The 27,156-nt window shown below is 24.8% G+C and overlaps 20 protein-coding genes and 1 non-coding gene across 21 annotated transcripts; 7 read left to right on the plus strand and 14 right to left on the minus strand.

The window, feature by feature from the left end:
• Positions 1 to 28: 28 nt before the first annotated feature.
• On the minus strand, positions 29 to 895 carry HAN_1g73 (prsA6; the record flags this gene model as incomplete). The annotated part of the gene is made up of 1 exon (XM_001712190.1): positions 29 to 895. The coding sequence occupies one exon, from the start codon at positions 893 to 895 to the stop codon at positions 29 to 31; it is 867 nt and encodes a 288-aa protein (XP_001712242.1).
• On the minus strand, positions 876 to 2,132 carry HAN_1g74 (hypothetical protein; the record flags this gene model as incomplete). The annotated part of the gene is made up of 1 exon (XM_001712191.1): positions 876 to 2,132. One exon carries the CDS (start codon positions 2,130 to 2,132, stop codon positions 876 to 878), a length of 1,257 nt encoding a protein of 418 aa, XP_001712243.1.
• A 104-nt stretch (positions 2,133 to 2,236) lies between these two features.
• HAN_1g75 (tha4) lies at positions 2,237 to 2,782 on the plus strand (the record flags this gene model as incomplete). Its single annotated transcript, XM_001712192.1, has 1 exon — positions 2,237 to 2,782. The coding sequence occupies one exon, from the start codon at positions 2,237 to 2,239 to the stop codon at positions 2,780 to 2,782; it is 546 nt and encodes a 181-aa protein (XP_001712244.1).
• Positions 2,783 to 2,835: 53 nt separating this feature from the next.
• On the minus strand, positions 2,836 to 3,249 carry HAN_1g76 (rpabc6; the record flags this gene model as incomplete). Its single annotated transcript, XM_001712193.1, has 1 exon — positions 2,836 to 3,249. The coding sequence occupies one exon, from the start codon at positions 3,247 to 3,249 to the stop codon at positions 2,836 to 2,838; it is 414 nt and encodes a 137-aa protein (XP_001712245.1).
• A 51-nt stretch (positions 3,250 to 3,300) lies between these two features.
• HAN_1g77 (rpabc5) lies at positions 3,301 to 3,951 on the minus strand (the record flags this gene model as incomplete). The annotated part of the gene is made up of 1 exon (XM_001712194.1): positions 3,301 to 3,951. The coding sequence occupies one exon, from the start codon at positions 3,949 to 3,951 to the stop codon at positions 3,301 to 3,303; it is 651 nt and encodes a 216-aa protein (XP_001712246.1).
• Positions 3,952 to 4,026: 75 nt separating this feature from the next.
• On the plus strand, positions 4,027 to 5,421 carry HAN_1g78 (met; the record flags this gene model as incomplete). The annotated part of the gene is made up of 1 exon (XM_001712195.1): positions 4,027 to 5,421. One exon carries the CDS (start codon positions 4,027 to 4,029, stop codon positions 5,419 to 5,421), a length of 1,395 nt encoding a protein of 464 aa, XP_001712247.1.
• A 61-nt stretch (positions 5,422 to 5,482) lies between these two features.
• On the plus strand, positions 5,483 to 8,746 carry HAN_1g79 (smc3; the record flags this gene model as incomplete). The annotated part of the gene is made up of 1 exon (XM_001712196.1): positions 5,483 to 8,746. One exon carries the CDS (start codon positions 5,483 to 5,485, stop codon positions 8,744 to 8,746), a length of 3,264 nt encoding a protein of 1,087 aa, XP_001712248.1.
• A 42-nt stretch (positions 8,747 to 8,788) lies between these two features.
• On the minus strand, positions 8,789 to 10,204 carry HAN_1g80 (sufD; the record flags this gene model as incomplete). The annotated part of the gene is made up of 1 exon (XM_001712197.1): positions 8,789 to 10,204. One exon carries the CDS (start codon positions 10,202 to 10,204, stop codon positions 8,789 to 8,791), a length of 1,416 nt encoding a protein of 471 aa, XP_001712249.1.
• Positions 10,205 to 10,372: 168 nt separating this feature from the next.
• HAN_1g81 (tubG) lies at positions 10,373 to 11,674 on the minus strand (the record flags this gene model as incomplete). The annotated part of the gene is made up of 1 exon (XM_001712198.1): positions 10,373 to 11,674. One exon carries the CDS (start codon positions 11,672 to 11,674, stop codon positions 10,373 to 10,375), a length of 1,302 nt encoding a protein of 433 aa, XP_001712250.1.
• Positions 11,675 to 11,847: 173 nt separating this feature from the next.
• HAN_1g82 (hypothetical protein) lies at positions 11,848 to 12,357 on the plus strand (the record flags this gene model as incomplete). Its single annotated transcript, XM_001712199.1, has 1 exon — positions 11,848 to 12,357. One exon carries the CDS (start codon positions 11,848 to 11,850, stop codon positions 12,355 to 12,357), a length of 510 nt encoding a protein of 169 aa, XP_001712251.1.
• Positions 12,358 to 12,441: 84 nt separating this feature from the next.
• HAN_1g83 (tcpE) lies at positions 12,442 to 14,028 on the minus strand (the record flags this gene model as incomplete). Its single annotated transcript, XM_001712200.1, has 1 exon — positions 12,442 to 14,028. The coding sequence occupies one exon, from the start codon at positions 14,026 to 14,028 to the stop codon at positions 12,442 to 12,444; it is 1,587 nt and encodes a 528-aa protein (XP_001712252.1).
• A 77-nt stretch (positions 14,029 to 14,105) lies between these two features.
• On the plus strand, positions 14,106 to 14,813 carry HAN_1g84 (hypothetical protein; the record flags this gene model as incomplete). Its single annotated transcript, XM_001712201.1, has 1 exon — positions 14,106 to 14,813. The coding sequence occupies one exon, from the start codon at positions 14,106 to 14,108 to the stop codon at positions 14,811 to 14,813; it is 708 nt and encodes a 235-aa protein (XP_001712253.1).
• A 65-nt stretch (positions 14,814 to 14,878) lies between these two features.
• Positions 14,879 to 14,950, plus strand: HAN_1g85. The gene has a single exon. It is a non-coding gene; the product is annotated as a tRNA-Asp (tRNA).
• Positions 14,951 to 14,968: 18 nt separating this feature from the next.
• On the minus strand, positions 14,969 to 16,234 carry HAN_1g86 (erf1; the record flags this gene model as incomplete). The annotated part of the gene is made up of 1 exon (XM_001712202.1): positions 14,969 to 16,234. One exon carries the CDS (start codon positions 16,232 to 16,234, stop codon positions 14,969 to 14,971), a length of 1,266 nt encoding a protein of 421 aa, XP_001712254.1.
• A 42-nt stretch (positions 16,235 to 16,276) lies between these two features.
• Positions 16,277 to 17,449, plus strand: HAN_1g87 (hat; the record flags this gene model as incomplete). Its single annotated transcript, XM_001712203.1, has 1 exon — positions 16,277 to 17,449. The coding sequence occupies one exon, from the start codon at positions 16,277 to 16,279 to the stop codon at positions 17,447 to 17,449; it is 1,173 nt and encodes a 390-aa protein (XP_001712255.1).
• A 19-nt stretch (positions 17,450 to 17,468) lies between these two features.
• Positions 17,469 to 19,013, minus strand: HAN_1g88 (impA; the record flags this gene model as incomplete). The annotated part of the gene is made up of 1 exon (XM_001712204.1): positions 17,469 to 19,013. One exon carries the CDS (start codon positions 19,011 to 19,013, stop codon positions 17,469 to 17,471), a length of 1,545 nt encoding a protein of 514 aa, XP_001712256.1.
• A 36-nt stretch (positions 19,014 to 19,049) lies between these two features.
• Positions 19,050 to 20,642, minus strand: HAN_1g89 (hypothetical protein; the record flags this gene model as incomplete). The annotated part of the gene is made up of 1 exon (XM_001712205.1): positions 19,050 to 20,642. The coding sequence occupies one exon, from the start codon at positions 20,640 to 20,642 to the stop codon at positions 19,050 to 19,052; it is 1,593 nt and encodes a 530-aa protein (XP_001712257.1).
• A 114-nt stretch (positions 20,643 to 20,756) lies between these two features.
• HAN_1g90 (hypothetical protein) lies at positions 20,757 to 22,931 on the minus strand (the record flags this gene model as incomplete). The annotated part of the gene is made up of 1 exon (XM_001712206.1): positions 20,757 to 22,931. The coding sequence occupies one exon, from the start codon at positions 22,929 to 22,931 to the stop codon at positions 20,757 to 20,759; it is 2,175 nt and encodes a 724-aa protein (XP_001712258.1).
• Positions 22,932 to 22,994: 63 nt separating this feature from the next.
• HAN_1g91 (asf) lies at positions 22,995 to 23,462 on the minus strand (the record flags this gene model as incomplete). The annotated part of the gene is made up of 1 exon (XM_001712207.1): positions 22,995 to 23,462. One exon carries the CDS (start codon positions 23,460 to 23,462, stop codon positions 22,995 to 22,997), a length of 468 nt encoding a protein of 155 aa, XP_001712259.1.
• An 89-nt stretch (positions 23,463 to 23,551) lies between these two features.
• HAN_1g92 (dph1) lies at positions 23,552 to 24,805 on the minus strand (the record flags this gene model as incomplete). Its single annotated transcript, XM_001712208.1, has 1 exon — positions 23,552 to 24,805. One exon carries the CDS (start codon positions 24,803 to 24,805, stop codon positions 23,552 to 23,554), a length of 1,254 nt encoding a protein of 417 aa, XP_001712260.1.
• A 186-nt stretch (positions 24,806 to 24,991) lies between these two features.
• On the minus strand, positions 24,992 to 27,136 carry HAN_1g93 (mcm7; the record flags this gene model as incomplete). Its single annotated transcript, XM_001712209.1, has 1 exon — positions 24,992 to 27,136. The coding sequence occupies one exon, from the start codon at positions 27,134 to 27,136 to the stop codon at positions 24,992 to 24,994; it is 2,145 nt and encodes a 714-aa protein (XP_001712261.1).
• Positions 27,137 to 27,156: the final 20 nt, after the last annotated feature.

Genomic DNA, 27,156 nt, shown 5'->3' on the forward strand with positions numbered 1-27,156 from the left:
AATTAATTCAATTCAGAAAATTTTTTCTCTAAATCTTTTTTGTTTTTTTCAAAATTTTTTTTGTTTTCTTATAAATATTAAGAAAAGAAAAAAAGAAAATTTTTAAAGGTTTTTCTTTAAAAAAATTATTCAATTTCAAAGTTTTTAAATATGGATTTTTCAAAAAAATATATCTTTTTTTTAAATTTTTCTTTTTAAAATTTTTTAAAAAAAATTCAGTAAACTTTTTATTTGCGATAAACCATGGAGTTTTTCTCCCAACCAAAGCAAATTTAACACGGTTTTTTAAGCCATGACCAAGCGATAGATAAAAACTAAAAAGCAATTCATCGATTGAAAATTTCTGATTTCTTTGATTGAACAAATGCAAATTCCTTTCTAGAAATTGAATTTCGAATTGCTCATTTGAGCCAGTTATAAGCTTTCTGAATTTTTGAACAATTCCGTCTGGTGAAATTAAAAATAATTGAGGGCCATTGGAATCATATCCGCCTATTACCACCGAAACCCCATAAGGACGGGTTCGTGAGTGAAATATATTTTGACAAAAAATTTTTTTTGCATTTGAAACAATCCATGATAATAGAGGAGATCTATTATTAAATTGAGAATATTCGATTTTTTTTTTTTCAAGGTATTTGTGTATATACTTTCCATCTCCTATTATTCCCGAAACTATAGCTCCTAAATTTTTCGAAATTGATAAAATTTTGTTATATTTATTATCCAGTGATTCAGATTTTTGGTTTAAAGAGACCATTAAACAATGAGAGGAAGTTTTTAATCCTATTAATATATTTCCTTTATTTGATGCATTTTTGGCATAATTGATTTGATGAATATCTCCATTTGGAGAAAAAATCGTAATATCCGAATCATATTCCGTTCGAAACATTTAAAAAAGCAGCCTGTCTTTTTTGTTCAGTGATTTTTAAAAGTTGAAATTTCAAAAAAATAAGAATTCCTGATTTTCCTGATATTTTTAATAAGATTTCAGATTTGAAAAAACTACTTATTTTCAAAATTTTAGTGGAAAATTTATTTCCTACGACTTGCAAAAAATTATTTCGAAAATTTGGTTTTAAGTTTTCTTTCAATGCTTCTTTATATAAAAAATCAAATTTTAGAAATTTATTTTCAATTTTTAAAGGTGAAATTAAATCCATTACAACTAAGTCTCCTTCTTGACCGATGGAAAATATTTTATTTCCCAAAAAATTCAGGTCTCCTGAATTTCCTTGGTGATGAAATTGGATAAAAACCTCGAAATTTTTTGATAAAGAAATAAATGAAATGAATCCGTTATCTAATCCGACTAAAATAAAAGGAATTCTAAACCTATATGAATTTGGTTTGATATTTAAAATTTGACGATTTAAAAAATTAATTTGAAAAAAGGGTTTATGCCATTCATTTAAATCCCAAAGCTTAATATATCCGTCAAATCCTCCCGATATTAAATATCGAGATTTTTTTTTGTGTCCGTAAAAAATTTCAAGACAATTAATTGGCGAATTGTTATGAGCAGATTTATGGATCTCTTTTATCGATAACGTTTCTTTTAGGTTGTAGAGGATTATTTTTCCCGATATATCTCCAACCGCTAAATCTGAAGAAGAAAAGCTTAATTTCCATTGAAAAATTCCAAATAAATTAATCGATAATGAAACCGAAAAAAAGTTTAAAAATTTTGGAAAAATTTTGGAAACCTTCAAAATTTTTAAATTAAACCCACAACATAATATTAATATTCCTCGGTTAGCTTTGTCGCTAGTATTCCATTTTATATCCCAGATTTCTTGGTTTAAAAAACATATGCTTTTTTTTTTGATAATTTTTTTATCCGAAAACTGCCACAATTGGATAAAATCAGAATACTGGGTTTTTCTCTTTTTTGAATTTTTGAAAGAGCATAAAAAATATAAAATTTTTTCTTTTTTACAAAAAAAAGTATCTAATTTCCAAAGACTTTTAAAAAAATGACAGGAAAAAATTTTATTTCCAAGGGGGGTTATGAAAAACTTTTTTTTTTGATTAAATTTATCAAAAAAGAAAAAACTAAAAATTTGCGATGCTAAGCAAGAAATTTCCTGAATTTTCTTTTTTTTATTTGTTAAAAAGAAAAAACTCATTTTGTTAAAAGAAAAGTTTAATTATATAAACTTAAAAAAAAATTTTTTTTATTGATTTTATTCTATACTAATTTTTATTTTATTTAATAAATAATATAAAAATCATGGCATTTGTTTGTTCTAACCTTCCTCAAGCTTTTTATATTACAGAAATAACCAATAAAAATTTTAACTCAGAAATTAGACTAAGTCAAATCAACAAACAGTCTTTTTTTGGAAAAAAACTTAACCTTAATTCTAATCAGAATCTAAAAAATAAAATTTTCAATAAAAAAAGGTCAACTGTAACAAATAAATGGGTAGCAGTTTTTGGACCTGGAGGAGGATTTTTCGGAGTAGGAACTTCTGAGTTAATTGTAATTGGAGCTGTTGCATGGCTAGTTCTTGGACCCAAACGACTTTATCAACTTGCACGAGATATCGGGAAAATATCTGGAGAAATCAAAAATGTTGCTGATGAAGCTAGACAAACATTTCAACAAGCTATTGATATCGAAAGTTTAGATTCGGGTTCACAACTTTCAAAAAAATCCTTAGAATCTCCAATGGAAAGCACTACAGATGTCACTGGCAAAAAAAAAAAAGCAATGAAAAATTTAGATGATCTTGTCAAAACTGAAATTTCTTTGTCGGAAAAAAAAAATGAATAACTCTTTTTTGAAAATTAAAAAATCCATCTAAAAACTGAATTAAATTTTTTATTTTATTCGATAATTAATTCATCTAAATCCCAATCTTCAAAAGTTCCGTTCGGTAAATAGCGTCTTAAAGTAATCGGAATTTTTCTTTTTAGAAGCTCTTTAGCTGCAATATCTAATGCATCGGTTTCGCCTTCTATTTCAATCATCAAAGGAGCCCCCATACTTATTTGTAATGCTCTTGCTCCCAAAATTCGAGCTTTTTCGTATTTGGTTAAAAAAGGAAGAGTTTTTCTTTTATCTTGACTTAAAGTTTCTTCTTGATTTTTTAGAAAATTTTTAAAATAATTATTTTCCATTAAATTTTCTGAATTTGAGATAGGATTAAAATTTTCAAAAAAGTGTTCTTCGCTTGAAAAATTAATCTCACTAACAGCCTGAATTGAATCAAAATCATCTTCATCGTTTTTGGTCTCCATTTAAATTTAAAATTAACTAAATTATATGTTTATAATTAAAAAAATTTTTTTTTAACCTGTGCAACGTCGATAAGTGACATATCGCCCGGATGTTTCACTTGATCGAATTATTTTCATTATTTGGTTTTTTTGTAAACCAAAATATCTGGCTATCGGATCTCGTTTGTTAATTCTAGGAAGTTGATTTTCCCTTATAGAATATCTTTTAAATAAACATCGCGCTTCTTCTTCTGAAATAATTTCATGTTTGGGAACGAGATTATGTTCAGTAATATTAACGATCAATTCGGATTCAGAAAAATATTCAATTTTATCATCAAGTGAATTTATGGAATTAATTGCTTGTTTGGCATGTGAAGTTAGTTTTCCATGAAGTACAATAATAGAATTTTGAAAACCATCTTGTTTAATTCTTTCACAAAAACCACGGATCGATTTTACACCAATTGCAGATTTTTCTTTTTCCCCTTCGATAAAAACAACCAAAATTCTCATGTTTTCTTCCAACCATTTGGATCTATTGATTTCAAGTTCTGAGCGAATTACTTGAAAGTTTTTAACGAATTTTTGTTCAAAAGAGGATCTAGACATTTCAAGATCATCTTGATTTTCAAAAACAACATAACTTCTATCTCTAAGCATTTGAAGAATGGTTCTTCGAATTTTGAATAAATTCAATATTTCTTTATAATCAGTTTCCATTAGTTAAATGGTAAAAAAAAATCACTTCGATTTTTTGTTAACGGAACATGCAATTTAAAATTTGAATTTTTTTTTATGATAAATAGTTTGTTGCATTGTGGTTTTTTGGAAAAAAATCAAAACTTAAAAATCGGAAGAAATTTTTTAATAGGAAATAAAAAAAAAATCAAATCTTTTAAAAAATTTTCAATAAACAACCTTAAGAATAATTTAGAATTTAAAAAAAACTCAAATCAAGATACTGATGCTAAAGACAAGTTTTTGTCTTGGCTATCTTATAATAATGTTTATATTTTTAACAAAAGTACTTGGGGACGAGCCCCCCACCAATGCTTTGTTTCAAACGAAACCACAGATGAAGGAGAGCCTTGTGGAAGAGGTTTACTCGCTTTTAAAAAAATTCAACAAGGGGAAAAACTTATTGAAATTCCCGAAAATTTGATTTTAAGCGTTGATAGAGATCAGATTAAAAATGAAGGAAATGATTTTTTAAATGAATATGATTCTCTTGGTATTTTTTTAATACAACAAATGGCTATGGGAGATAAATCCAAGTGGAAAATTTATTTTGATATTCTTCCCCGGGAAGAAGATCTTAATTTGGGATTTCGCTGGAATCTTAATGATATAGTTTTTTTAAGAGGATCAAAAACATTAAACGCCTCTTTATATTTAAAAGAAAAAATCAAAATTCAATTTTTAAGATTAGAAAAAACTATTTTTTCTAAAAACCGGTTAAAGTATCCAGTTTCTATTTTTAACCTAGCACAGTGGGAGTGGGCTTTGTCCATATTACTTTCAAGAGCAATATTTTTACAAAATTTAAAAAAAGTTTCTTTGGTACCTTATGCTGATTTTATGAACCACAATCCCTTTTCAACTTCTTATATAAATTCAAAAAAAATTTCATTTTCCAAGAATCACGAAATAGTTATGTATGCAGATAAAGACTATAACAAATTTGATCAAATCTTTACAACATATGGTCAGAAAACCAATCTTGAGCTTTTACTTCTTTACGGTTTTATTTTAGAACGAAATCCTTTCGATTCGATCGAATTAAGAATATCTCTTTCCGATAAAGATTCTTTCTTTGAGAAAAAAAAACAGTTTATGATTGAATGTGAAAAAACTTCCGAAATAACATTTCCTATTTTTTATTATAAATACCCAAAAGAGCTTTATGAATTTTTACGTTTTTGTATTTCGAATCAAGAAGAATTAGGTTCAACTGATCTTTCTGATTTTAATTTTAACGACGAAAATAATTACGAAATTGAAAAAATAATACGAAAACTTGTTCTTTTTTCTTGCGAAAAACTTTTAAAAAATTACTCCAAAAAAGTTTCTGAAGAAAAAATTCTTAATTCCCTAAATTCAAATTTTTTAATTTCGAAGAATCAAAAAATGGCTCTTAAACAAAGCAAATGTGAAAAAAAGATTATCCAAAGATTACGAAATAATTTATAAAAAAATTTAATTAAGTATAAATAATTATAAAACCATTTTTATTGAATTAATATTAATAAAAATGTTTCTTTTGTCAATTAAAATCTTTAATTTTAAATGCTTTTCTTATCATTGTTTAAAAGAAAATATTTCTTGTGGAATAAATGTTTTTGTAGGCGCAAATGGATCCGGGAAAACAAGTTTTTTTGATGCTGTTTTTAATTTGTTTTTTGAAAAAGAACCTCACTCAAAAATTTTTAAAGATGAAAGGTTTACTAATAGTGGGGAAGGAGAAAAGAGTTATTCTATAATTGAATGTATTTTTGATAATTCTGATGGTTTTTTCCCAATCCCTAGAAAAAAAGTTAAAATAAGGAGAATTTTTAATATGAAATGGGATAAAATTTTTATTAATGATTCTCTTTTCTCTCTCAAAAACTTCAGAAATTTATTTAATTCTTTTAAAATAACTTCCGAACAAATTTACTTCAAAATTGATCAAGGGGCCCATTCTTCTTTCAAAGTTTTCAATCCTTTTAAAAGACTAAAAATTTTTAAAAAATATATTGGATTGGAAATGTTTGAAAAATTTAAAGCAAAAACAATAGGGTTGTTAAATCATTCAAATTCATTAAAAAAAAAAATAGAAAATTTAATATGTCATTTAACAAAAAAAACTAAAAAAAATATCCAGAAAATGAAAAGCGAAAAAAAAATAAAAAATTTAAAAAAAAAAATTTTTTTTTTGAAAAATATTTTTGAAATAGATAAAAATAACGAGATTAATGCGAAGGGAAAATTTTTCAAAAAAAAAATCCAAATCAAAAAAAATTTTTTACAAATAAATTCTATTCGAATCTTTTTTTTTTGGATTGATTTTCAATTTTTTCAAACTAAAAGGAAATCATTGGGTTCCGAAATAAAAAAAAAAGAATATAAATTAAAAAACAAAAAGGAATTTTTAATTAGAAGACCTCAAAAATTTCGCATTGAAAAAATTTACAAAAAAATCGAAACTTATTTCTCATTTAAAAAAATACAAAACCTAGAAAAAATTTGGTTTAATTCTTTTAAAAAACAAGAAAATATTTTTAAAAAAAAAATAAATTTTGGAAGAAGAAAAAAAGTAAAAAACGATGAAAATTTTAGAAAAAAAGTCAAAAAAAATGAAAACTCAACTAGCATATTCACCAACCTTTTTACAGAAAGAATATTTGGATTGATTAAAAATAAAAATGGAAATTTTTTTAAAAAACAATTTTTAAAAAAATCGATTAAAAAAATTGAAAAAACCCAAATGAAATTTCTTTTTCCCGAAAAAAATCCTTTTCTCTTTAAAAAAAAAATTTACTTTTATCTGAGCGAACTTTCTGTTGAAAAGGAAATATTAAAAAAAAATTTATTTAAAAAGGAAAAAAATTTAGAAAATAATTTGGGCGGGAAAATTGTAAAAGGAGTCCGAAACCTTTTATATTTATTAAAAAAAAACCCCAATTTGAGAAAAAAGGTTTTTGGTTTATTTTTGGATTTGTTTTCAGTTCACAAATATTTTTCACTTTGTGTAGAAAATCTCAGCCGAAAAATTTTGACTTTTATTGTTGTAGAAAACAAAGAATCTGCAATAGAAATAATAGAAAAATCTCAACAAGAGAAAAAAATCAAAATGACTTTTTTGATTAATTCCAAAAATAGATCATTATTAGAACAAAATATAAATATTCCAGCTTCTATCCCGATTCGATTTTGTTTATATTATGAAAAAAGCTTCAATTTTTTGATGGAAAAACTTTTTTTTGACACTTTTGTTACCAAGTCCTCAAAAATAGTTGATCAATTGTTTACTTATAAAAAATTCAAATTTACAACTTTAGACGGGGAAGTTTATCAAAACAATGGTGTTATTTCTTCTTTAAATTTTTCTCCAGAAAATTCTTTACTGTTAACAATTAGTTTTTTAAAAAAAGAAAGACTTTTTTTGGAGTGGATAAATTTAATTAAAAAAAAATTAAATAAAAATCTATATCAGCTCCATTTTTTTTTTTTAAAAAAATTTTCGATAATTAAATGGAGCAGAAATATTAAAAAAACGTGTAAGAACCTTTATTGTTTAAAAAAACAAACTAAAAAAAAAAAAAATTCCCTTTTTTATTTATTCGACTATAATACCAAAAAAGAAAAAAAATTAATAATGAAAAAAGTAAAAAAAAATTTTTCAAAAATCGTTATTTCCCTTCAAAACAAAAAGCTTTTTTCTTCCTTAAAAAATAAAAAAAAAAAAATAATGATTTTTTCTTTTTCAAATATGCAAATATTTTGGAAAAATTATTTGGTTTTTAGCAAAAAATTTTTTTTTTTCTTTTTTCAAATGAAATTTAAAAAAAAAAATAAAATATTTTTTAATACGAATTCCAATAAAAAAAATTTTCCAGAAATATTTTTTTCCTTTTTTAATCCAAAGGGAAAAAATTTGTCAAAAAATACGAAAAAAAATTTTATTTTATTTTCGATCTCTTTTTTAAAAATTTTAAGAGAAGAATGTGTTTATTCGAAATCCTTTTTTCAAAGTTTCAAAATTCTTTTTTCTGAAAAAAACAAAAAACCAAATTACCGAGCAGATAAAAAGTTTTGTTTTTTTTTAGTTAATTTTTTCCATGAAAGTTTTGTTTTAATTTCTGACTTTTTAAAGTTTAAATTTCCCAATGTTGATTATAATAAAAAAGAAATTTCTTTTCGAAATAAAATTTTTGACATTATTTATGTTTTTAGAGAAATAGAAACTGATCTTTTAATTTTAAAACAAACTTTTAATGACATGGAAGAAAAAAACGAAAGATTTTTTTACGTATCTTTAGGAAAAGTTTCGAAAAAATTTAATCAATTGTGTGAAAAAATTCTTAACGGAGGAAGAGGTTCGATAATTATTCATTATAATAATTGTTACGATCGTTTTTCGAAGAAAAAATTTTTACGGAAAGTCAATGGTCTTTCTATTTTATTCAAATCTGAGAAAGAAGGAGTGGTTAATTTTTGCGATCAAGTTTCTACAGGTCAAGCAAGTTTGGTATTTGCTCTTTTATTAATTTCTTTCAGAGAAATAATCAAGGTTAAAATTTATATTCTTGACGAATTCGATTCCAATTTTGATCCGAATTTTTTAAAAATTTTTTGCTATTTAATAAAGCAACTTTCTTCTTTACAGATACAGTTTTTGATATCTAGCTATAAAAAAAATTTTTTATCAATTGGGGATAAATGGTTTGGAGTTTCGTTTTTATCAAAAGGGTCCATTATAGGAAATATTGATAAAAAAAATGCTTTGAAATTTGTGTCCAAAACTTTTGTTTAACTGGGAGAGAATTAAAAATTTTAAAAAAACTAATTTTTTAATTTATTTTTTAATTAAGTAATTCACAGATTCAGATAAATTTTCATTCAATTCTTTGGGTAATTTTTCGATTATTTCTTTGATAAATCCAATGGTTAATAAAAACCGAGCTTTTTCTATTGGAATTCCTCTGCTTTTAAAATAAAAAAGCTGTTCTTGATCTAAATCTGAAACAGTTGAACCATGAGTGCATTTAACATCTTCGTTATTTATTTCTAAGATAGGCATGGAATCTACTTTTGATGTTTGAGATAAAAGTAAAGATTTACATAATTGGTTTGATTCCGTTTCATATGCTCCATTATGTACTTGGACTTTACCGGCAAAAATTGCATGACCCTTATCGGAAATTAAGTTTTTTTGTAATTGAGAAGATTTACATAAAGGATAATTGTGTGAAATTCTGGAATGAATATCAGAAATTTGAGAATTTTTTACTACAGTAACACCTTCTACGTTACAGGAGGCATTGATACCATTCAAATCTATTCCTAAACTAATCCTTGATAAAAAACCTCCAAATGAGGCCGATAAAAAATTAAAAGACGATCCTTTTCGTAAATCAGCATGAATTGAATTAAAATTAGAAGCCTTTTCGGTTACTTGATTAATCAAGAAAAAATCTATTTGAGCTTCTTCGTCCACTAGAATAGTTGTCGTTGAATTATCGAAAAATTCAGATTCATTGGAACCAACATGGTGTTGTATTATTTTAGCTTTTGAATTTTTTTCACAAACAATTATCAATTTTTGATTAATGCAAATCGGGGTTTCATTTGTTGAAGAAGAAAATAAAATTTGAATAGGATCTTTAATTTTTGAGTCAGCCTTGATGTATAAAACTGCAATTTCGTCTAGATTTGCCAAATTTAAAATTGGAAAAAAACCTCCATTTATCCCGCTTTCTCCTTTTCCAGCTAGATCTCGAATTTTCTTTCTTTCTTTCTCATTCAAATCTGAAAATCTTCCTAAAAAATAAGAATCGGTGTTTTCTCGGGCTTGAAATAAACTTGGGAAAAAAACTCCATTCAGAAAAACACATCGCGCTTGTGAATTTTCTAAAAAAAATTTTTTGACGAAGTCAGCGTTCACTTCAGAATCAGAATTTGCAAATTTCATTCCAAAGAGTCGATCTAATTTTGTAAAACGCCAAGATTCATCTTTTTTGGATGGAAAATTGGTATTTTTTAAAATATTATTTCCGATTTTTCTTAATTGATTTATGTTAAATGAACTTTTTTGTTTTTCTTGGAATAAAATTGAATTTATCCATTCTGAATTAACAGTCTTATGTTCATTAAGATTTTCTTTTTTCATATTTAAGTATTTTTTGTCAATTTTTCGCAGATTTAAAGGTTTCATTCTATTAAAGCTTGACAAAAAAACTAAAGGGAAACTGAAGGGCGAGACAAATAACATGTTTTTCAATTTATTATAAAAAAATTGTGAAAAATGGGAAATAAAAAATTAGGTTTTGATTTAGAAATTAAATTTTATTTGGTTTTAAAATTGAGTAATAAAGGAAAAAAATTCAAGTTTTAAAATGGTAATTTGAATTTTTATCTTCAATTTTTAAAATTTTAAATTTTAAAAAAATTTTGAAGTTTCTGCTACCTCATATTCTTCGATTAGATTTTCTACAGATTCTTTCGCATCTGTAAACAATTCGATTCCATCATTGGAAGGAAAATTTTTCAAATAATTATTTAAGAAGGCATTTTTTTTCCTAAAAATGTCATATTGTTCTTTATTTTTTGAAAAAAATTTTTTTATGTTGGTGTGATTGTAGAAGCAAAGTTCTTTTTTAGTGGAATCATTTAACGTTGAGCTTGGTAAATTAAATATATTAACTGGAACCGACCCCCATGAAGTATATGCGATTTTTTTTTCTTCATGCAATTTTTTTAAAATGTTAGGTTCATTAAAATATTTACTTTGATTTTGAGAAAAAAGAAGAGATGAAATTAATTTTCCTTCGCTAAAAGAAAAAGAAGTAGTTTTATTGTCAAAAACCTGGTGCAATAGATCCATTGGAGAATTTTTTTTTTTTTTGTTAAAAAATTTTAAATTGCTAATTCCTGCAGAAAAGAAATGTAATTTAGGGGTTGGAATTAAAGAAGAAAACTGATTTTCCCAGCTATTTTTAAAATTTTCTGAAAATCTAATGTTTTCACTCGAAATACTTATTATTTTTGAAATTAAATAATTTATTTCTTTAGAATCGGGCTTAATATTTGGATTAAGAGAACTTATTATTTTTTCTAAAGCCGAATTTTCGAAGAAAGTTACACAATCTGCAAAAAGAGTTAACCATCGAAATGAAAGGATTGAATTGTAAGGTTGTATCACAGTGTCTGAAGCACCGATACGATTTGGAATAATGGAATAGCAATTTATGATTTTTTTAGAAAATTCTTCGCGAATTATTTCCATCAAATAAGAACCTGTCCCAGATCCTGTCCCGCCAGCAATAGAATGAAAGATATTAAAACACCCTAAATTATCACAGTTTTCTAAATTTTTTCTTAGAATTTCTTCTATTTCAGATTGAAATTCAATACTTTTATAATATCCAATAGCCCAGTTGTTTCCAGCACTTTGTTTTGAAAAAAGTATATTTTTTTTTTCATAAAAATTTTGGTAATTTCCGTTAATTATCCCAAATAATATTCTTGGTTCAAGATCAAAAAGAAAAGTTCGGGGTAAAAAAGTTCCTTTTGAGGTTTCAGAAAAAAAAATTTCTTTATTTTCAATTAAGTTTTTTTTTTTTTTAAAAAAAATTTTTCCTTCTGGATTTATAAAATGTTCCCCTGAAATTATTTTCCAAAATTCGTGTCCAGTTTGAATTCCACATTTTCCTAATTGAATAGTAAAAATTTCTTTTCCCATTTGCTTTTATTATTATTAAAAAAAAAAAACAAAATATAATAAAAAATTAATGTGATATTATAGGAAAAAGTAAGATTATTGAACCAAGGGATCAATGGATCGCCTGATTTGGAAAAAATTGGATCACTATTGAATTTAAAGTATTTAAAAGTAAAATTTATAGTAATAGCTAGATGGGGTTTTTTGTTTGTAAATGCAAAGTAACAGGATATAATAAGATAAGTCTTTATAGAAAAAATGATGGAACCATATATAATGGAGGAACGAAAATATTCTTGAAAGATAGTGATGGGATGGGTTTTACAGGGACTAATATAGAAATGAAAGTTGATTTTCCATTTGCACAGGCACAAGCGCATTATTCAATTGATGGATTATTTGATATTGTGATGAAAACTGGGAACATAAAAGGAAATGGGAGAAATTATATTTATGTGTATTATCAGTTATTAGAAGAAGCGAATGCAAATAGGGAAAATTGGAATAGAAGAATGGCTGAAGGAGGGGGAAACAACTTTAGTGGAAATACTGGAAGAGGGAGAACATTATTTCCACAAGATGAGCCAAGAGGTCAACAACAACATCAGCAGAATCAAGGTGTTGCTGGGGCTCCAATGAATACGGGGAATAATCGATGGTATGGGCCTGGAAAAATTGGAAGAAATGGGATAACAAGGGTTTGACCTCTATCATCTTATATTTTTACAAAAATAATATAAAACTTTAATAAAAAAAATAAAAATTTAAATTCAGTTTTTTAAAATGTTTTATATTTCAGAATCTTGGATTTGGATATTATCATCAATTCTTAAAATTCCGCTTGCAATTTGAACAGCCATTTGAATCTGTTGCTGTTTACTAATTAAACTTTCGAAAACCTTTAATTTTTGCATGTTACGTATTCCTTTTCCGGAGCATTCGATTCCTAGAAATGGATTTTTTTCTTTAATTTGACGGTTTTGTAATTGCGAAATGCTTTCGATAGAAAAATATCCTGCATTTTCAGCTAAAACTAAAGGGATTATTTTTAAAGCTTCAGAAAAGCTGTTTAAAACAAAATGTTTTAATCCTATACAATTTTCCGCTTCCGTTGAAATTTTTAGAGCACATGCCATTTCGGCAGATCCTCCTCCAAATAAGATTCTATTATCTCTAATTAAATTTTTTACTGCACACAACGCATCGTGAATTGCTCTCTTGGCTTCATTTAATATGAAATCACTACTTCCTCTAATAAAAATTGTAAGGGCTTTTGATTGGGCACAATTTTCTACTATCAAAATTCTATCTTGAGTAGTCCCAAAACAGGTTTCCCGAATTCTAGCGGCAAATCCTAAAGTCGAACTTGTAATTTCATTGAAGCGAGGAACAATTTGGGCCCCCGTTGCAAGGGCTAATAAATCAATTTCTTGTCCTGAAACCCATCTGACCGCTGAAAGTTTATTTCGTAAAAGAAGATGATTTCCTTCATCATCGAATCCCCATTGACACAAAAGAAGATTAGTTCCACTTTTTTTTAGTTGAAAAATCATTTCTCGAAAAAATTGTTGTTCAGTTTTTTCCAATTCTTTAAAATTTTGAATATTTTCAATTTCTATTCTATGTTTAGTTTTTGGTTTCGGAGGTTCCAAGGGTGACGTGACAATACTTATCCGAACATCTTTAATTTCTTTGGGCATTTGGGGATGCGAAAAATCTTTATCAATAACTACTCCATTTATTAAAGTTGTATTTTCTAAATTCCCTCCTATTTTTCCATCGATTTTAATTAACTCAAAATTAAAATCTTTTCTCTCTAAATTAGAAACCGCAAGAACCGCTTTAACACAGATTTCAGCCAATTTTTTTTTGGAACGATTTATTACCTTCGAATTCATAGCAGTCATTGCAGTAAATAATAAACATGAATAAATGTTATTTTTTTTATTTAAATTCTTAGAAATTGTCTCTAAATAAAAAAGAGAAAAATCGGCGGCATGCTCAAATCCTTCTATAATCCGAGCTGGGTGGATGCCTTTTTCTATTAATTTTTCACTTTGATCTAAAAGATTAGCAGCAATCAAAACTATACCCGTAGTACCATCGCCTATTTCTTCATCTTGAGACCGGGAAAGTTCTCCAATAATTGAGGTAATTTCGTTTTTTAATTCTAATTTTTTCAATATTGTAGCCCCATCATTGGTAATTATGATTTTATCATCAGATCTTTTTATGATTTTATCCATTCCCATAGGACCAAAAGAAGATCTTAAAATTTTCGAAATATCAATGACTTTTTTAATATTGGCCTTTATTATGTTCATTCCTTTGAATTTAATAGATTTTTTTTGGTTATTATTCTCAGTTTTTGACATTGAAAACGATTCGTTTTTGAATTGAATAAAGGAAAAAAATTTACCCGAAACAAAATTTTTTTTTTTAATTTTAATAAATGTTTCTCAATTTTTTATTAAGAGAAACCAGATTAAAATTAAAAAAAAAAATTAGATTATCGAAAAATGCTTTAATTTTTGACCTTATGAGTAACAAAAATTTTTCCCAAAAGCACATTTTTTTAATTTTAGTTGAAGAAAAAATAAATAAAAAATATACATATCGATCCTATTTTCCTTTAATGGGAAATAAAAAAGAAATAATTTTAATTTTAAAAAATAAAAAGGCAGGAAAAATATCTAAATTGTTCAAAAATTTTTCATTTGATTCTTTTCTAAAAATTTATAAAATTATTAAATTATCAAACCTAAAAAAAAACATGAAAAAATTTATTGGAATTATCACCGAAGGAATTGGGCCCCCAGTCATCTGGTCTTTTTTAGAATTTTTTTCCAAAATTAACATGCGTACCCAAATAAGATTTATTTTTGGGAATACTTTCCAAGAAAATTTTCCTTTTTTAAAGGAATTAAAAAATTTTGAATTAAATTTTCCAAACATAAAAATTTTTTATAGGTTAGAAAACTATTTTGCCCCTTTTGATTTCGAGGATAAAATTATTAATCAACAACAGATTCAAAAATTTATTGGTGAACCTGATATTGGAAAAACAATCTTGGTTAATGGGCCTTTGAAAATGAATTTAAAAGTTTTTAAAATCTTACATTTACTTGGTTTTTCAAAAGAAAGTATTATTAGATTTTAAATTTTTCCATGATGAATTTCAGCTCATTTTGATTTTTTTGATAAAAAAAAAAGTGTAATACTGATGCTCGATTAGTATAGCGGATAGTATGCCTGCCTGTCACGCAGGAGACCGGGGTTCGATTCCCCGATTGAGCGTTTATTGACTTTTTTCTTTTAATTTGTTTCCATTGAATACCGTAATATTCCCCCCAGACCTCCAAATCCTCTTACAAATTGATTTCCTTCGGGAGTTTTATCCGAAATTAAATATAATTTGGAACCAAAGTTTTTTCGATTTTCAATAATCCAGTCGATAACTAATTGGTTTTCTTTTAATTCAACATCCTCGAAAAGATTTTTTTCTTGAAAAAAAGAAGCGTTTTCTTCTTCAAAAGAATCAAAAAATTTGACAAAAATTTCTTCAGTTTTAGGATTTGTTAGAGTTAACCGACGTGTTTTTAAATTTTCCCAACAAATTAAAATGTCAATAGCTCCGGACATCAGGGCCTCCAGGGTTTCTTCTATTCCGAAAACAAATTTACCACTATTATTCGAAATTTCCTCAAAATATTGACTTAAAATTTTTTTTTCTTTTATAAATTTTAAATCAATTAATTTAGGAGAACTAATTTCAATTGCCAAATTAAACCCAGATTCTCCTCCATATGCTATGTCAATAATTTGAATTATATTTTCTTGTAACCGAAAATCAAAAATTTCCGAAGAATTCAGTTCATTTTTAAATTCGCCAGAACCAGCCAAAACTACTCCTTTTACTGATAATTTTTGATTTTCTTCGATAAAATGCTGACTTGCTAATTCTGCCACTTTTTTCAAAAAATTATATCTTTTTTCTACTCTTAAACGAGAAAATCTCATAGCAGATTGCCCTCCCCGACCATGTTTTTTAGGCAAATCAACTTTAATTTTATTTAAAATTTCTTTTTTATTTCCACAAAGAATTCCAAAAAGAGCTCCTTTTCCGTCTATAATTATAAAACCAATCTTTTCTTCATTTTCAAATAAAGAAAACAGAGCATCTGTATGAAACTTATTATCGCATAAATAGAGAGAAGTGTTAATGGGTTTGAATGGTTCAATATCATAAGTTACTTTTTTTTCTTTATTGTTGGAATCTAAAACGGTTCCACAATATAAAACCAAACCATTATCAGGAATTTTAGGATACAATTTTAGCCTTTGCTGAGTAGATGTGATAGCTGATAAAACAGAAAGTCTGTTTACTCGAGATTTTATATTGGATGCTGTTGAATATTCTTCCGAAAGCATTTTATTTATTTTTCCAACTTGGTCACCTGGTGGAATTATTAAAGATATCATACTAGTTCCATTTCCTTTGGAATTTTTAAGTTTTTCAAGTAATTTTTTAATTTTCCAAATTTCAATTTCTTGATTTTCTTCAAGAATTCCTTCACTCATATATTTTTTTAAAAACAGCCAAATATATAAATATATCTTTATATGATAAAGAAAAAGAAGAAAATGAGAAAAATTATCTATTTTGATTTTAAAAATTTTTCGAAATTTTGTAAAAAAAAATTTTACAAGTATTTTTTTAATCTTTCGATAGAAAATTCTTTATTGATTGGATTGAAAATTTTAAAGAATATTCAAATTGATAAAAAAATCCATTTTAAAATTCTAAAAAATGATGGAATTTCTAAAAATTTAAAATCTTTATGGGTATTGAAACACTTGTTCGAAAATCAACTTCCAAATATTCCTAAAAGCTATATTACTAGATTGATTTTTGATAAAAACCACGAATCAATCGTGCTTATGTATTTTAAAAAAAAGAAATTTCAAATAATCGGGGGGTGTTCTTTTCGTTTATTTAAAAGACAACAGATTTTAGAACTGGTCTTTTTCGCAGTTAAAACAAAATATCAAACAAAAGGGTACGGGTCCTTCTTAATAGAGCTATTAAAAGATTATGCTCGTTTTCTCGGGTTAAAAAATATTGTTACTTGCGCAGATAATAATGCGACAAATTTTTTTTTTAAACAAGGATTTTCTCCAACAATTTCCCTTCCTGAATTTTTTTGGTCAGGTTTTATAAGGGATTATGAAGATGTTATTTTTATGGAATTTACAGTTTCATCAAAATTCAACTATGTCAATCTAAATTATTATTTATTCTCCATAATAATTCTTGGATTTTTTTCTTTTTTTGATTTTTCCGAAAGTTTCTTTGACATTTTTTCTATTTTCATAAAAAAAAAAACTACGGTTTTTGAAAATCAAAATTTGGTTTTTTCTTTAAAAAAAAAAGTTTCACGAATAAAAAAAAGCTTAAAGTTTCAAAAAAAAATAATTTTTTATTTTGATAAAATAAAATTAAAGGATTTCGCCCTTCCTTTCTTGGAACCTTCTAAGGGTACCTATTATTTTGATAAGCAATATTTTTCCAAAGTATTTAATGCTATTGATATAAGAACCATGGAAGAAAAATTTAGATTCGGATATTACAATAATTTTTTTTCATTTTGGAAAGATCTAAAAAAAATTTTAAAAAATTGTAAATTATATAATGGAGTTAATAATTTGATTTCAGAAAATTGTTCTAGCATGGAGTTTCTTATCGAAAAATTAAAAAAAAAAAAGAATAAAGTAAACATTAAGAAAATGAAATAAAATTATTTTAAAATTAGTTTTATTTATTTTCGAATCCAAAAAAACAGTCAGGAATTTGTTTATTTTTTTCAAGAATGCTCTTTTCAAAATTTTCAGAAAGATCTTCTTCCGCACCAAAAAATTTTTCTAAAAGTCTAACTGAATGTTCATAAATATCATTATCAGAGTGTTGCTGTAGGTTTTCTAATTTTTCAAGTCCCCCGGATTGTTCAATGGTTATACTAAATGGATTTTGATTAGATTCGTTTGACTTTTTATTTCCAATTTCCAAAATATTTTCTAGACCATCAAGAATAACCTTAATGACTCTCGAATCAGCAGATGTCAACAATTCAACCATTGGATTAATACAATCCATTTTTACCAAGTAATTAATTTGTTGATGAACACCTCCTGAAGTAGCGTTTGAAATTGCCCAAGCTGCTTCTTTTTTTATATCGATTTCAGAGTACTTAAGTATATAAATTAAAGTAGGAATAATTTTAGCGTCAATTACAGATTGAATTTGTTTGGGATTTCCGGCAGTTATATTAGAAATGGTCCAGCAAGCTTCCTTTTTAATAGATTTGTAAGGAGAACTGAGCAAGGTTAGTAAACACGGAAGGGCTCCACAATTTATTATATTTTGGGTTTGTAAGTCATCTCCTGTGGCAATATTACCAATGACTCTAAGTGCAGGAGTTTGGACGATTGTGTCAGAATGCATTAGAAGTTCAGTAATTCGTCGAACAACTCCAGATTCAATCAAAATTTGAATCTTTTCTTGAGAGCCATCTGAAATATAGGAAAAAGCCCAGCACACATCAGCTAAAATCCCCGAATCTTCTGAAAAAATAAATTTTTGTAAATTTGAAATAATTTCTTTTAAAAAAATGGATTTTGGACTTGGTTTTCCTCTACAAAGATTAGAAAGGGTCCAAATTGCATTTCTTGTGAAAGAAATTCGATTTGGAAGATTTAATTCTCTGACCAAGGGTGGAAGAATTCCACCTTTTAGAACTAAATCTCTATTTTCAGGAGAATCTCCGGTTATGTTCCCTAAAGCCCAAATGGACTGTTCTTTTACATTGTTATTTGGACTTTCTAAAAGCTTAATAAATTGCTGAATTCCTCCACATTTCACAACTTCCGAAGTTTGATCTGTTGAACCAGAAGCAATATTTGTTAATACCCAAGCGGCCTCGAATTGCAACTGAGGTTCTTCATAATTCTTTAAGAAATTTAAAAAAATTGGAACCATTCCAAATTTTATCACTTCATGGATAGGAGGATTTTTTTGTATAGAAAGAAATCTTCTAATTTCAATAGTACAATTCAAATTATTTTTAAAATTATTTGAAATTAATCCTTCTTTCAATTTTGAAAATTCTACCTCGATAGGATTGTTCTCTGAAAAATTTTTTTCAGATAAATTTTCATTTTTTAAAATTTTTTCTTTTCGCTTTTTCATCAGAGACTCTTCCCTGTTTAGTTTTCGAGTCTCTTTTGTTATTTCTTCTCGTTTAAATTTCAATTGCTCTTTGATATTGGAAATTTTTTTTAAATTTTGTGAATCTTCAATCATAAAAGGAATAGAAAAAATTTATTAATTTTATTTATTTTATTGTTTATATTTTTTAAATATAGTTTTTATCATGAAAACAAAAATCCAAAAACATTTTTTTTTAAAAAAACAAAAACACTCAAAAAGAAAATACCTTTTTAGAATGTTTTTGGAAAGAATTTTTTTTAAAAAATTAATATCCGAAATCAAAGAAAAGAAATAAATTTTTTTTTTAATATCGAAATTTTCAATATCAGAAAAAATTTTATAAGAATTTTCAATTTTTAACAACTTTATAATTAATTTTCTTTCTTTCTTTCTTTTTTGGGAGTAATTAGTCTTTTTTTTTTTAAAAAAAAAATTTTTTTTTTCAAAAGAATCTCTTTTTAATTGATAATTTAAAGTTTTGAATCTTTTATAGGTAAGTCCAAGATTTAATTTTTTAAAAATTATAATATTCTTCTGGAAATTTTTATTTGTATTGAAATAAATTTCATTTTTAAAAAATTTGAAAAAATTTGAAAAAAAAATATAGGTTTTTTTAAACTTTAAGTTTAATCTTTTAATTAAAAAAAAAATTTCGGAAGAAAAAATTTTTTTTTTTATGGTAAAATTTTTAAAAATAGTTAATTTTTTTTGAATTTTTTTAATTAATTTTTGACAAATTTTTTTTCGGACCTTTTTTTTTCTTTTTTGGTTTTTTAAAGATTGGTTATAAAATTTTCTAAAAAAAGAAAAAAGTTCAGTTTCCTTTTCTTTTCTATTTTTTGAATAAAAACTTTGGTTTCCCAAAAATTTTTTTTTAAAATTTTTAGTTTTTTTGTTTTTTTTATAAATACTCGAAAAGAAAAATTTTTTTAAAGAGTTTTTTAATTTTGAAATTTTATGGTGAATTTCAATTATTAGCAATTTTCTATTATCTAAAATCCAAAAAAGAAAAAAAGTTCTTCTTACAATTAAAAAATTTCGAAATTTTGATCTGAGTTTTTTTATCCAAAATAAACTTGACATTTTTTCTTGATTTATCTTAAATTTAACCAACGAAAATAGAATATTTGAAAATTCTTCTTCTTTTTGGGATTTATATAAAAAAGCAAAATAGGCATCTCCCAACTGTTTCCAAATAGTTCTTCTTTTTTTTTCCAAACCATTAATGTTTTTTTTTTGATCGAAAGAATCGTATTGTAGAAGTTCGGAAATCCATTTTAAACAAGCTAATAAATTTGGCCACATGTGTGGACTACTGATTACATATAAAGATCCTTTTGGTAAAGGAAAAGGGTATTTTAATTCTTTGAGAAAAATTGAAAAATTTTCTTCAACTTTTTTTTGAAAATCAAAATTTGTGTCAATTTCACTTAAAAGAAAAATTAAAATTTTGAAAAAAGTTCGACTTGTTGGAGTGGAAAGTAATTTGATATTCAAAGATTCTCCGAATCCTTTTCTATTAAGAAAAAAAATTAACTCTTTAATACAAGTTGACATGTAATTTTTATCCAAAATTGGACGAGGATCGTCTTTTAGAAAAAAACGATTGTTAAAAAAAAAATTCTTTTTAGAAATTAAATCTGAATTTTCTAAACCAAAGGTTCCATCTCCTTCTTTTTGATTGAAAAAATTCAAGGGTAACCTTCCTTGTTTAAATTTCATAAAAAATATTTTCAATAAAAAAAAAATTAAATTTAACAAATATTTTATATTTAAATTAGATTATTTTAAAATGGCCGGGTAATAAAAAAATTACCAAAGATTGTTTTTAATTTATTAAAATTCCTTTTTAAAGGAACTTTTTCTAATTTTATGAACAAATAATTTAAAAAAGGGTTTTTTAAAAATTTTTTCTTCAAAAACCAAAATTTTTTTTTCTTTTTTCGAAATTTTTCTTCCAAAAAGGTTATTAATGCAAAAAAAATGATTAGTTTTTTCTTTTTGAATAAAATAAGACAGTTCCTTTAATAAAAAAAATTGAGAAAAAGAGGTTGAAACAAAAAAGTTAAAGAATTTTTTCTTGTTTTTTTTAAAAATTCTAATATCTTTTGAAAACTTCTCTAAAAAAAAAATTAAAATCGAAGGAAGAAAATTCCAAAATTTAAAAGTATAAAGAGTTTTTAATAAAAATGGCAAATGAAAAACTGAACAGTTCAAAAGATTTCGAAATTTTTTATTTTCAAAAAAAGCTAAATTTTTAATTTTAGACCAAGTACATGTTTTTTTAAAAAAACCAATAAACCAAACTAAACTTGAAAAATTTTTTAGATTTATCCTTTTTCCAAAAAATATACTAAAATTTTTTATATGAAAAATTTTTTTTATTTTTCGATTCAAATCGATTTTAAACTTTAAAAAAATTTCTAAAATTTTTAAAATTTCTAGTGAAGAGAAAAATTTGGATTTATGAAATAAAATTTTGTAATTATAACTATGATAAATCTGTAAAAAAAAAATTTTTTTTTTTTTGAAGGATAAAAAAAAAGGTTTTTTTTCTTTTTTTTTTTCAAAAAAGTTTTCTTTTTTCAATTGAGTTTTTAGAGTCAAAAAGAATTTAAAATTTTTCAACAAATGAAAAAAAAAACCAGCAAACTCATTCAAAAAAAAATTAAATAAAAATTTCTGAAAAAAACCGAAATTTTTATAAATTTTTTTTATTATCGATTGTATTTTTTTATCAAAAGAATTGAAAACTTTCGAAAAAATACCAAATTCGAAAAGTAAAAAAAAAATAACTTTCCACTTTTCATTTTGCAAAAAATTTTTTTTTAAATTCATAAAAAAAAAAAAAAATTTTTTTCCAGATAAAAAAAACCAATTAAACATAAAACGGTATTTTCTTTTTTTATTTAGTCTATCACAAAACATTTCAAAAAAAAAAGAATTTCCTCTTTTAAGAGCAAAGAAATCAAAATTAATCTTTTCTTTCCTCAAAAATATTGAAAAATTTGTTTTTCTAAAAATCAAATGATTGAAAAAGTCTGAAATTAAAAAATAAAGACTTTTAGGTTTTTTCCCAACCTCAAATTTAGAATTTTTCTCTTCCCTTTCAACCCGGTTTTTGACTAATAAATTTTTTTCTCGTTCCAATTTTTTTAAATTTTTAAAAATTTTTTTTAGTTTAATAAACTTAAAAAGGGAAAAAAATAACCTTTTTTTTTTTTTTTTTCTGGGATTTTTTTTTACTCTTCTTTTAGAACCGAACATTTCTATGAAATTTTTTTTTCTATGAAATTTTTTTTTTTTTATAAAAATTATTAATTTAAGAATCCATTTTTTAAATAATTTCAATTCTTTCCCAAAGAAATGGGCCGAAAAAAAAAACCTAAGAAAAAGAATATTTCCTAATTTTTTAATCGAAATATTAAATAGGGAAAATTTTTTAATATTCGATCTGAAAAAAAATTCAAAATTATTAAAATCGATTTTTTTGTAAAAAATTTTTATCAAAATACTGTTTATAACATCATCTTTTGTTCCCTGATTTTGGAAACGGGACAAAATTTTTTCAAGTAAAAAGCCATTTTTGGTTAAATTTGTTATTTTTTTTATTATTTCTTTTGCCAGTAAGTGGATAAAAATAGGTTTAAAAGAAAACCCAGAATTACAACCTTGGATTAGAAAAGATAAAAATTTCAAAAAACTTCTTTCTTGGGTTTTTCCAATTTTTTTAAAATTTTTTATTAAAAAAAATAAAAAATGAAAATAATAGCTTTCTTTTAAAATACCGGGTTGAAATCTTTGACTTAAAAAGTAAAGGGAAAAAAATTGAGAAATCTTTTTGGTTTTTTTTTTTATTCCAATAAATAAAATTCCCCAAATGTAAATATAAAAAATTGAAATGTTATCTAATTTTCTAAGTGTAAAGCTAATAAAAATTTTCCAAAAAAAAAAAAAAGATCCTTTAGAAAAATTTAAAGAATTTAAAAAAAGATTCTGGTTTTTTTCCATTTTCAATATATTTTCTAAAAATAAATATTTAATTACAAAAAAAAAAAGTAAATTTTTTTATATTTATTCAAAAAACCCCTGAAAATAAGTAATTCTAGGTTCTTCAGTAAGGATTTTACGAATAATTTTTATTTCTTCGTTTTTAGAATTTTTATTTAGATTTTCTGTGATATCCTCAGGACAGTCGTTATTTATATAATAACCTATTCGTAATAATTCCTTTTTTTCATACGCCAAAGTTAAAATTATGGCCGTTATTCCAATTATTTCTTTTATAGAAAAATTTTCATAATTTGGAGAACGAGTTTTTAATATCATTTTAAATTTTCCCAATTTAAATGCTGGAATTTCGAAAATTTCTAATTCCTGATCTTTTTTTTCATCTTCAGGGGAAATAACGTAAATTATTTTCAATGTGTAATTTTTATTCACCAGCTTTTTTACTTCATAAAAAATTTCGAAAATAAAATTTTTCTTTATGTCAACAAAATTGTTTTGGACTTTTACAGAAAGAATTTCTATTGGGTTCATTTAATTTCTCACTTTATCAGGGGAAATATTAATTAGGTTATTAATTTTTTATTTTAATATAATCATTAGCAAAAAAAAATTTAAAATCATTAGAAGAAAAATTTTTTTTTAGGTTTTATGTAGGTAGTCCAAAACCCCCCTGAATTGGAGAAATAATCCATTGAGTAACGTGTATTGTTTAGAACAGTAAAACCAAAAAGAACGGAAACTTCAAATGATGTCAATAATGGAAAATTGAAAATTTTTCCCCAATCATAGCTTAATCTTGGACAGGCAATTTGAATAAAAATATCAATTTTTTTAAAACCCAGAATATCTAATTTATCAATCGATATTTCTGTAGAAAAAATTGAAAAGAATTTAAACTTCTTTATTTTAAAAATTTCTTTTATTTTTTTAAAAATATTCGCATCCCCCTGGCGTCCTAAAGCACCTGTTATAAAACAAAAATTTTTTTGGTTAATAATTGATTTTAAAAGTATAAATTTTCTTTCTTCCAAAAATTCCTTTATGGAAAATTCAGTAACAAATAATAAATGAGAAAACGGATTATACTGAAAAAAACGACTGTTGGGAGATTCTATCATGCAGCTTTCTAAATGAAACCTTCCGTCTCCTATATATACAATATTTTTACTATTCCAAAGAGAAGGGCTGGTGCATCCTAAAGTTTCCCCAGGAGATAAAGGCTTGTTTTGAGGTATTTTTATTTTTTTAAAATAAAAAATTAACTCATTTTCAATTTTTTTAAAGCAGGAAATAAACTGAATGGTAGATAGAAAATTCAACGAACTTTCGGCTTTTCCAAAATTTTTTTTTAAGATTTCTACAAGAAAGCTCTGGTCAAAATAAATTTCTAAGAAAATATAAGAAATAGGCACCAAACATTTAATAATTGGAACAAGGCAGCTGTGTCCATAATGGAAGGAAGTGTCAGCTCCTACTAATTTAAAAAAAATATCATCAATGCAACAAGCTCCAAAACTAATGCGATTTGAAATAACTGGTTCCCGAAAAAAAAAACCTTTTGAAAAAAAAAAATCACTTAAAAACAAATAAAATTTTTGTAATCCTTCGGGAAATTGAAAACAAATTTTTCTAGAAATTTTTCTATTTATTTTTTTAACTGTTTTTTCAATTTCAAAATTATAATTATGGGGAGTTTGTTTAAAATAAAAGCTAGACAAAAAAATTTTTTCGACTAAAACATATTTTTTAAAAAAAGGAAAAACTTTTTTTTTTTTTATTAGGAGGAGTTTTTTTTTTTGCTGTTTGTTTATGTTTCTAGTTTTTTTCTTTATATCTTTTCGAAATGAAAAGGACAGCCATTTTTTGAAATTCATTAAAAAAAAGACAGGTGTTATCCAATTCGTATATTAAAAGAAAAAATTAGGATTTTATTTTTCATATTTAAATTATAAATTTGTTTTGCTTAGTGTAAAAATAAAATTCTAAAAGTTTTTTTCAAAACAGCGAATTTTGTATTAATTCCTTTTTTTAAAAAATTGATAAAAAAAAGTTTCGAGAGTTTACCTAATAAAAATCAATTTACCAGAAAAAACACTCAATTTCCAAATATTTAATTCTTCATAATAACCTAAACAACTTACGAACTCTTCTCTGGAAAACCCTTTTTTCAAAATTAATTTTTCAAGCCATGATAATTCTAATTCCCATTTTTTGCATTTAATACTTAAATCTCGAATAATTAAGTAAATTTTATTTTCTATTTGTTCCTTTTCGATTTTGTTAGAAAAATCGGGAACCTTATTCGGAGATTTTTTTGAAATTTCGATTAATCTTATTGCTTCGATAATGTCGGTTTTTGAAACAAGGTTTTGAAATTTTAACCGGGCTAATGAAATACTTAACCTAATGATGATAATAAAAGTTTTTATATCAATTTGATTTCTATAATTTTCTTTATGATGAGATCTCCACATAATATAATTATAAATTAAAAAGTCAAAAACCGTTGATGGAAGAGAAGGGAAAATCTGTCGAGCTTCTATAAAAAAACTTCTAAATATGGGAATTTCGATTTTTTTAGTTTCTGGTCTGTTTTTTTGATTTTTTTTAAAAGAAAAAATAACATGTTTGGCCAGATTATTTTCTTGGTTTTTTTCTTTTATACAAGAAAGCAAAAAAATCAAATCAAATTCAGAAACTAAAATAAAAAAGGGATTTAATTGTTTTTGGCTTAAAGATTTACCAAAGAAATCTTTTTCTAATGTTGCTGCCGCTATAATCGAATTGGAAAAAATTTTCTCAGTTGTCTGTCGCCCCTTTAGGTGGAAAATTTCTTTTTTTTTAAAAATTTTATTTAAAAAAAAAATATCTTTTTCTTTTATTTTATTCAAATCATCCAAGCATACAATTTTTGAATTAAAATTTGTGAAGTAATTTTCTTTTTCTAAAGTTTTTTGGTTATTTTCATTTGTAAGGGTTTGGGAAAAAAAATTTTTTTGGAGTAGGTTTTTTCCACTCTTGTAAATGGAAGCTGGTGAAATAGACCAAACAAATTTCAGTAATTTGGTTTTGGCTGTTCCAACTTCTCCTAAAATAAGTGTATTTATGCTTTCATGACCTCTCAAGCCAGTTTTGTTGTTTGTTAAAGAATTACTAAGAATGGAAAGAATTAAAACTTTTTTAACGTCTGAATTTCCAAAAACAAAAGGTGCGAAAGATTCAGAAAAGGTCGAGTATATATTTTTCTTGGTAAAAAGTTCCATTATTTCTTTTTCAATTTTAAAATTTCTGTTTGGATACAAAAAAGGGAAGGAATTTCTTTTTATATAACAGGCTTCCATTGATAAACTATCAATAAAATTTTTATTTTTTGTACTTTTTAAATGGCTGGGCAAAAGAGCCCCCGCTGCCGTTACAGATTCCCCGATTTCATAGTTTCCAGTTAAATCTCCTAAAAGCTTAATTTTTAATAATCTATCGGTTAGAAAAAATTCATCATTTAAAAAATTTTCTCTTACCGTTATTTCTTGAAATTTTTGAAATACAGTTTCGTTTGTGTTTAAAAAAAGATTATTTCCGGATTTTTCTTTCAAACATTTTTTGGAAGGACACCGAAAAAATGGTTTGAAGTTTTCTTCCCTAATCTCTTGTGTGAATTCAAAATTACATAAAGTACATAAATATACAGCTTTTTTGATTATTATCTTAATTATTGACACATCTATTATTATCCCTTTTAAAAAAATAAATTTTCCGACCAAATCGGCTCCTAAAGATTTGAAGGAAGTGAAAGGATGATCAGAGACAGGTTTTGTAATAATCTGAAATCGGGGTATATGTTTGTTGGTTTTAGAAAAGATTTTTCCTTTTTTATCAAAAAAGTTTTGAACAGATAAAAAAGAAACGTTTGGTGATATTTCGCTGAACAATTCATTAATTGCTTTTTCTAATATTTTCAAAAATCGTGTCGTATTTGAAAAAAAAAGCCATTTGATTTCTTTTGGAAAGGCGTCATTTGAAAAATCATTTAAATCGAATTCGAAAAAATTATTGTTTTGATTGACTAAAAATTGTAGTCTTTCAAGATATTTGAATTTTTTTATGGTCTTTTCTATTCGGTGATTTTTGGTTTTAACTCTTTCCGAAACGTTAAAATTTATTAAAAAATTTTTTAAGATTTTTGAATATATTTCATAGGTTGTCATTTGGAACAAAACACCTGTCT

This window comes from Hemiselmis andersenii, chromosome 1 (assembly GCF_000018645.1).
Source record: "Hemiselmis andersenii chromosome 1, complete sequence; nucleomorph".
NCBI lineage: Eukaryota > Cryptophyceae > Cryptomonadales > Hemiselmidaceae > Hemiselmis > Hemiselmis andersenii.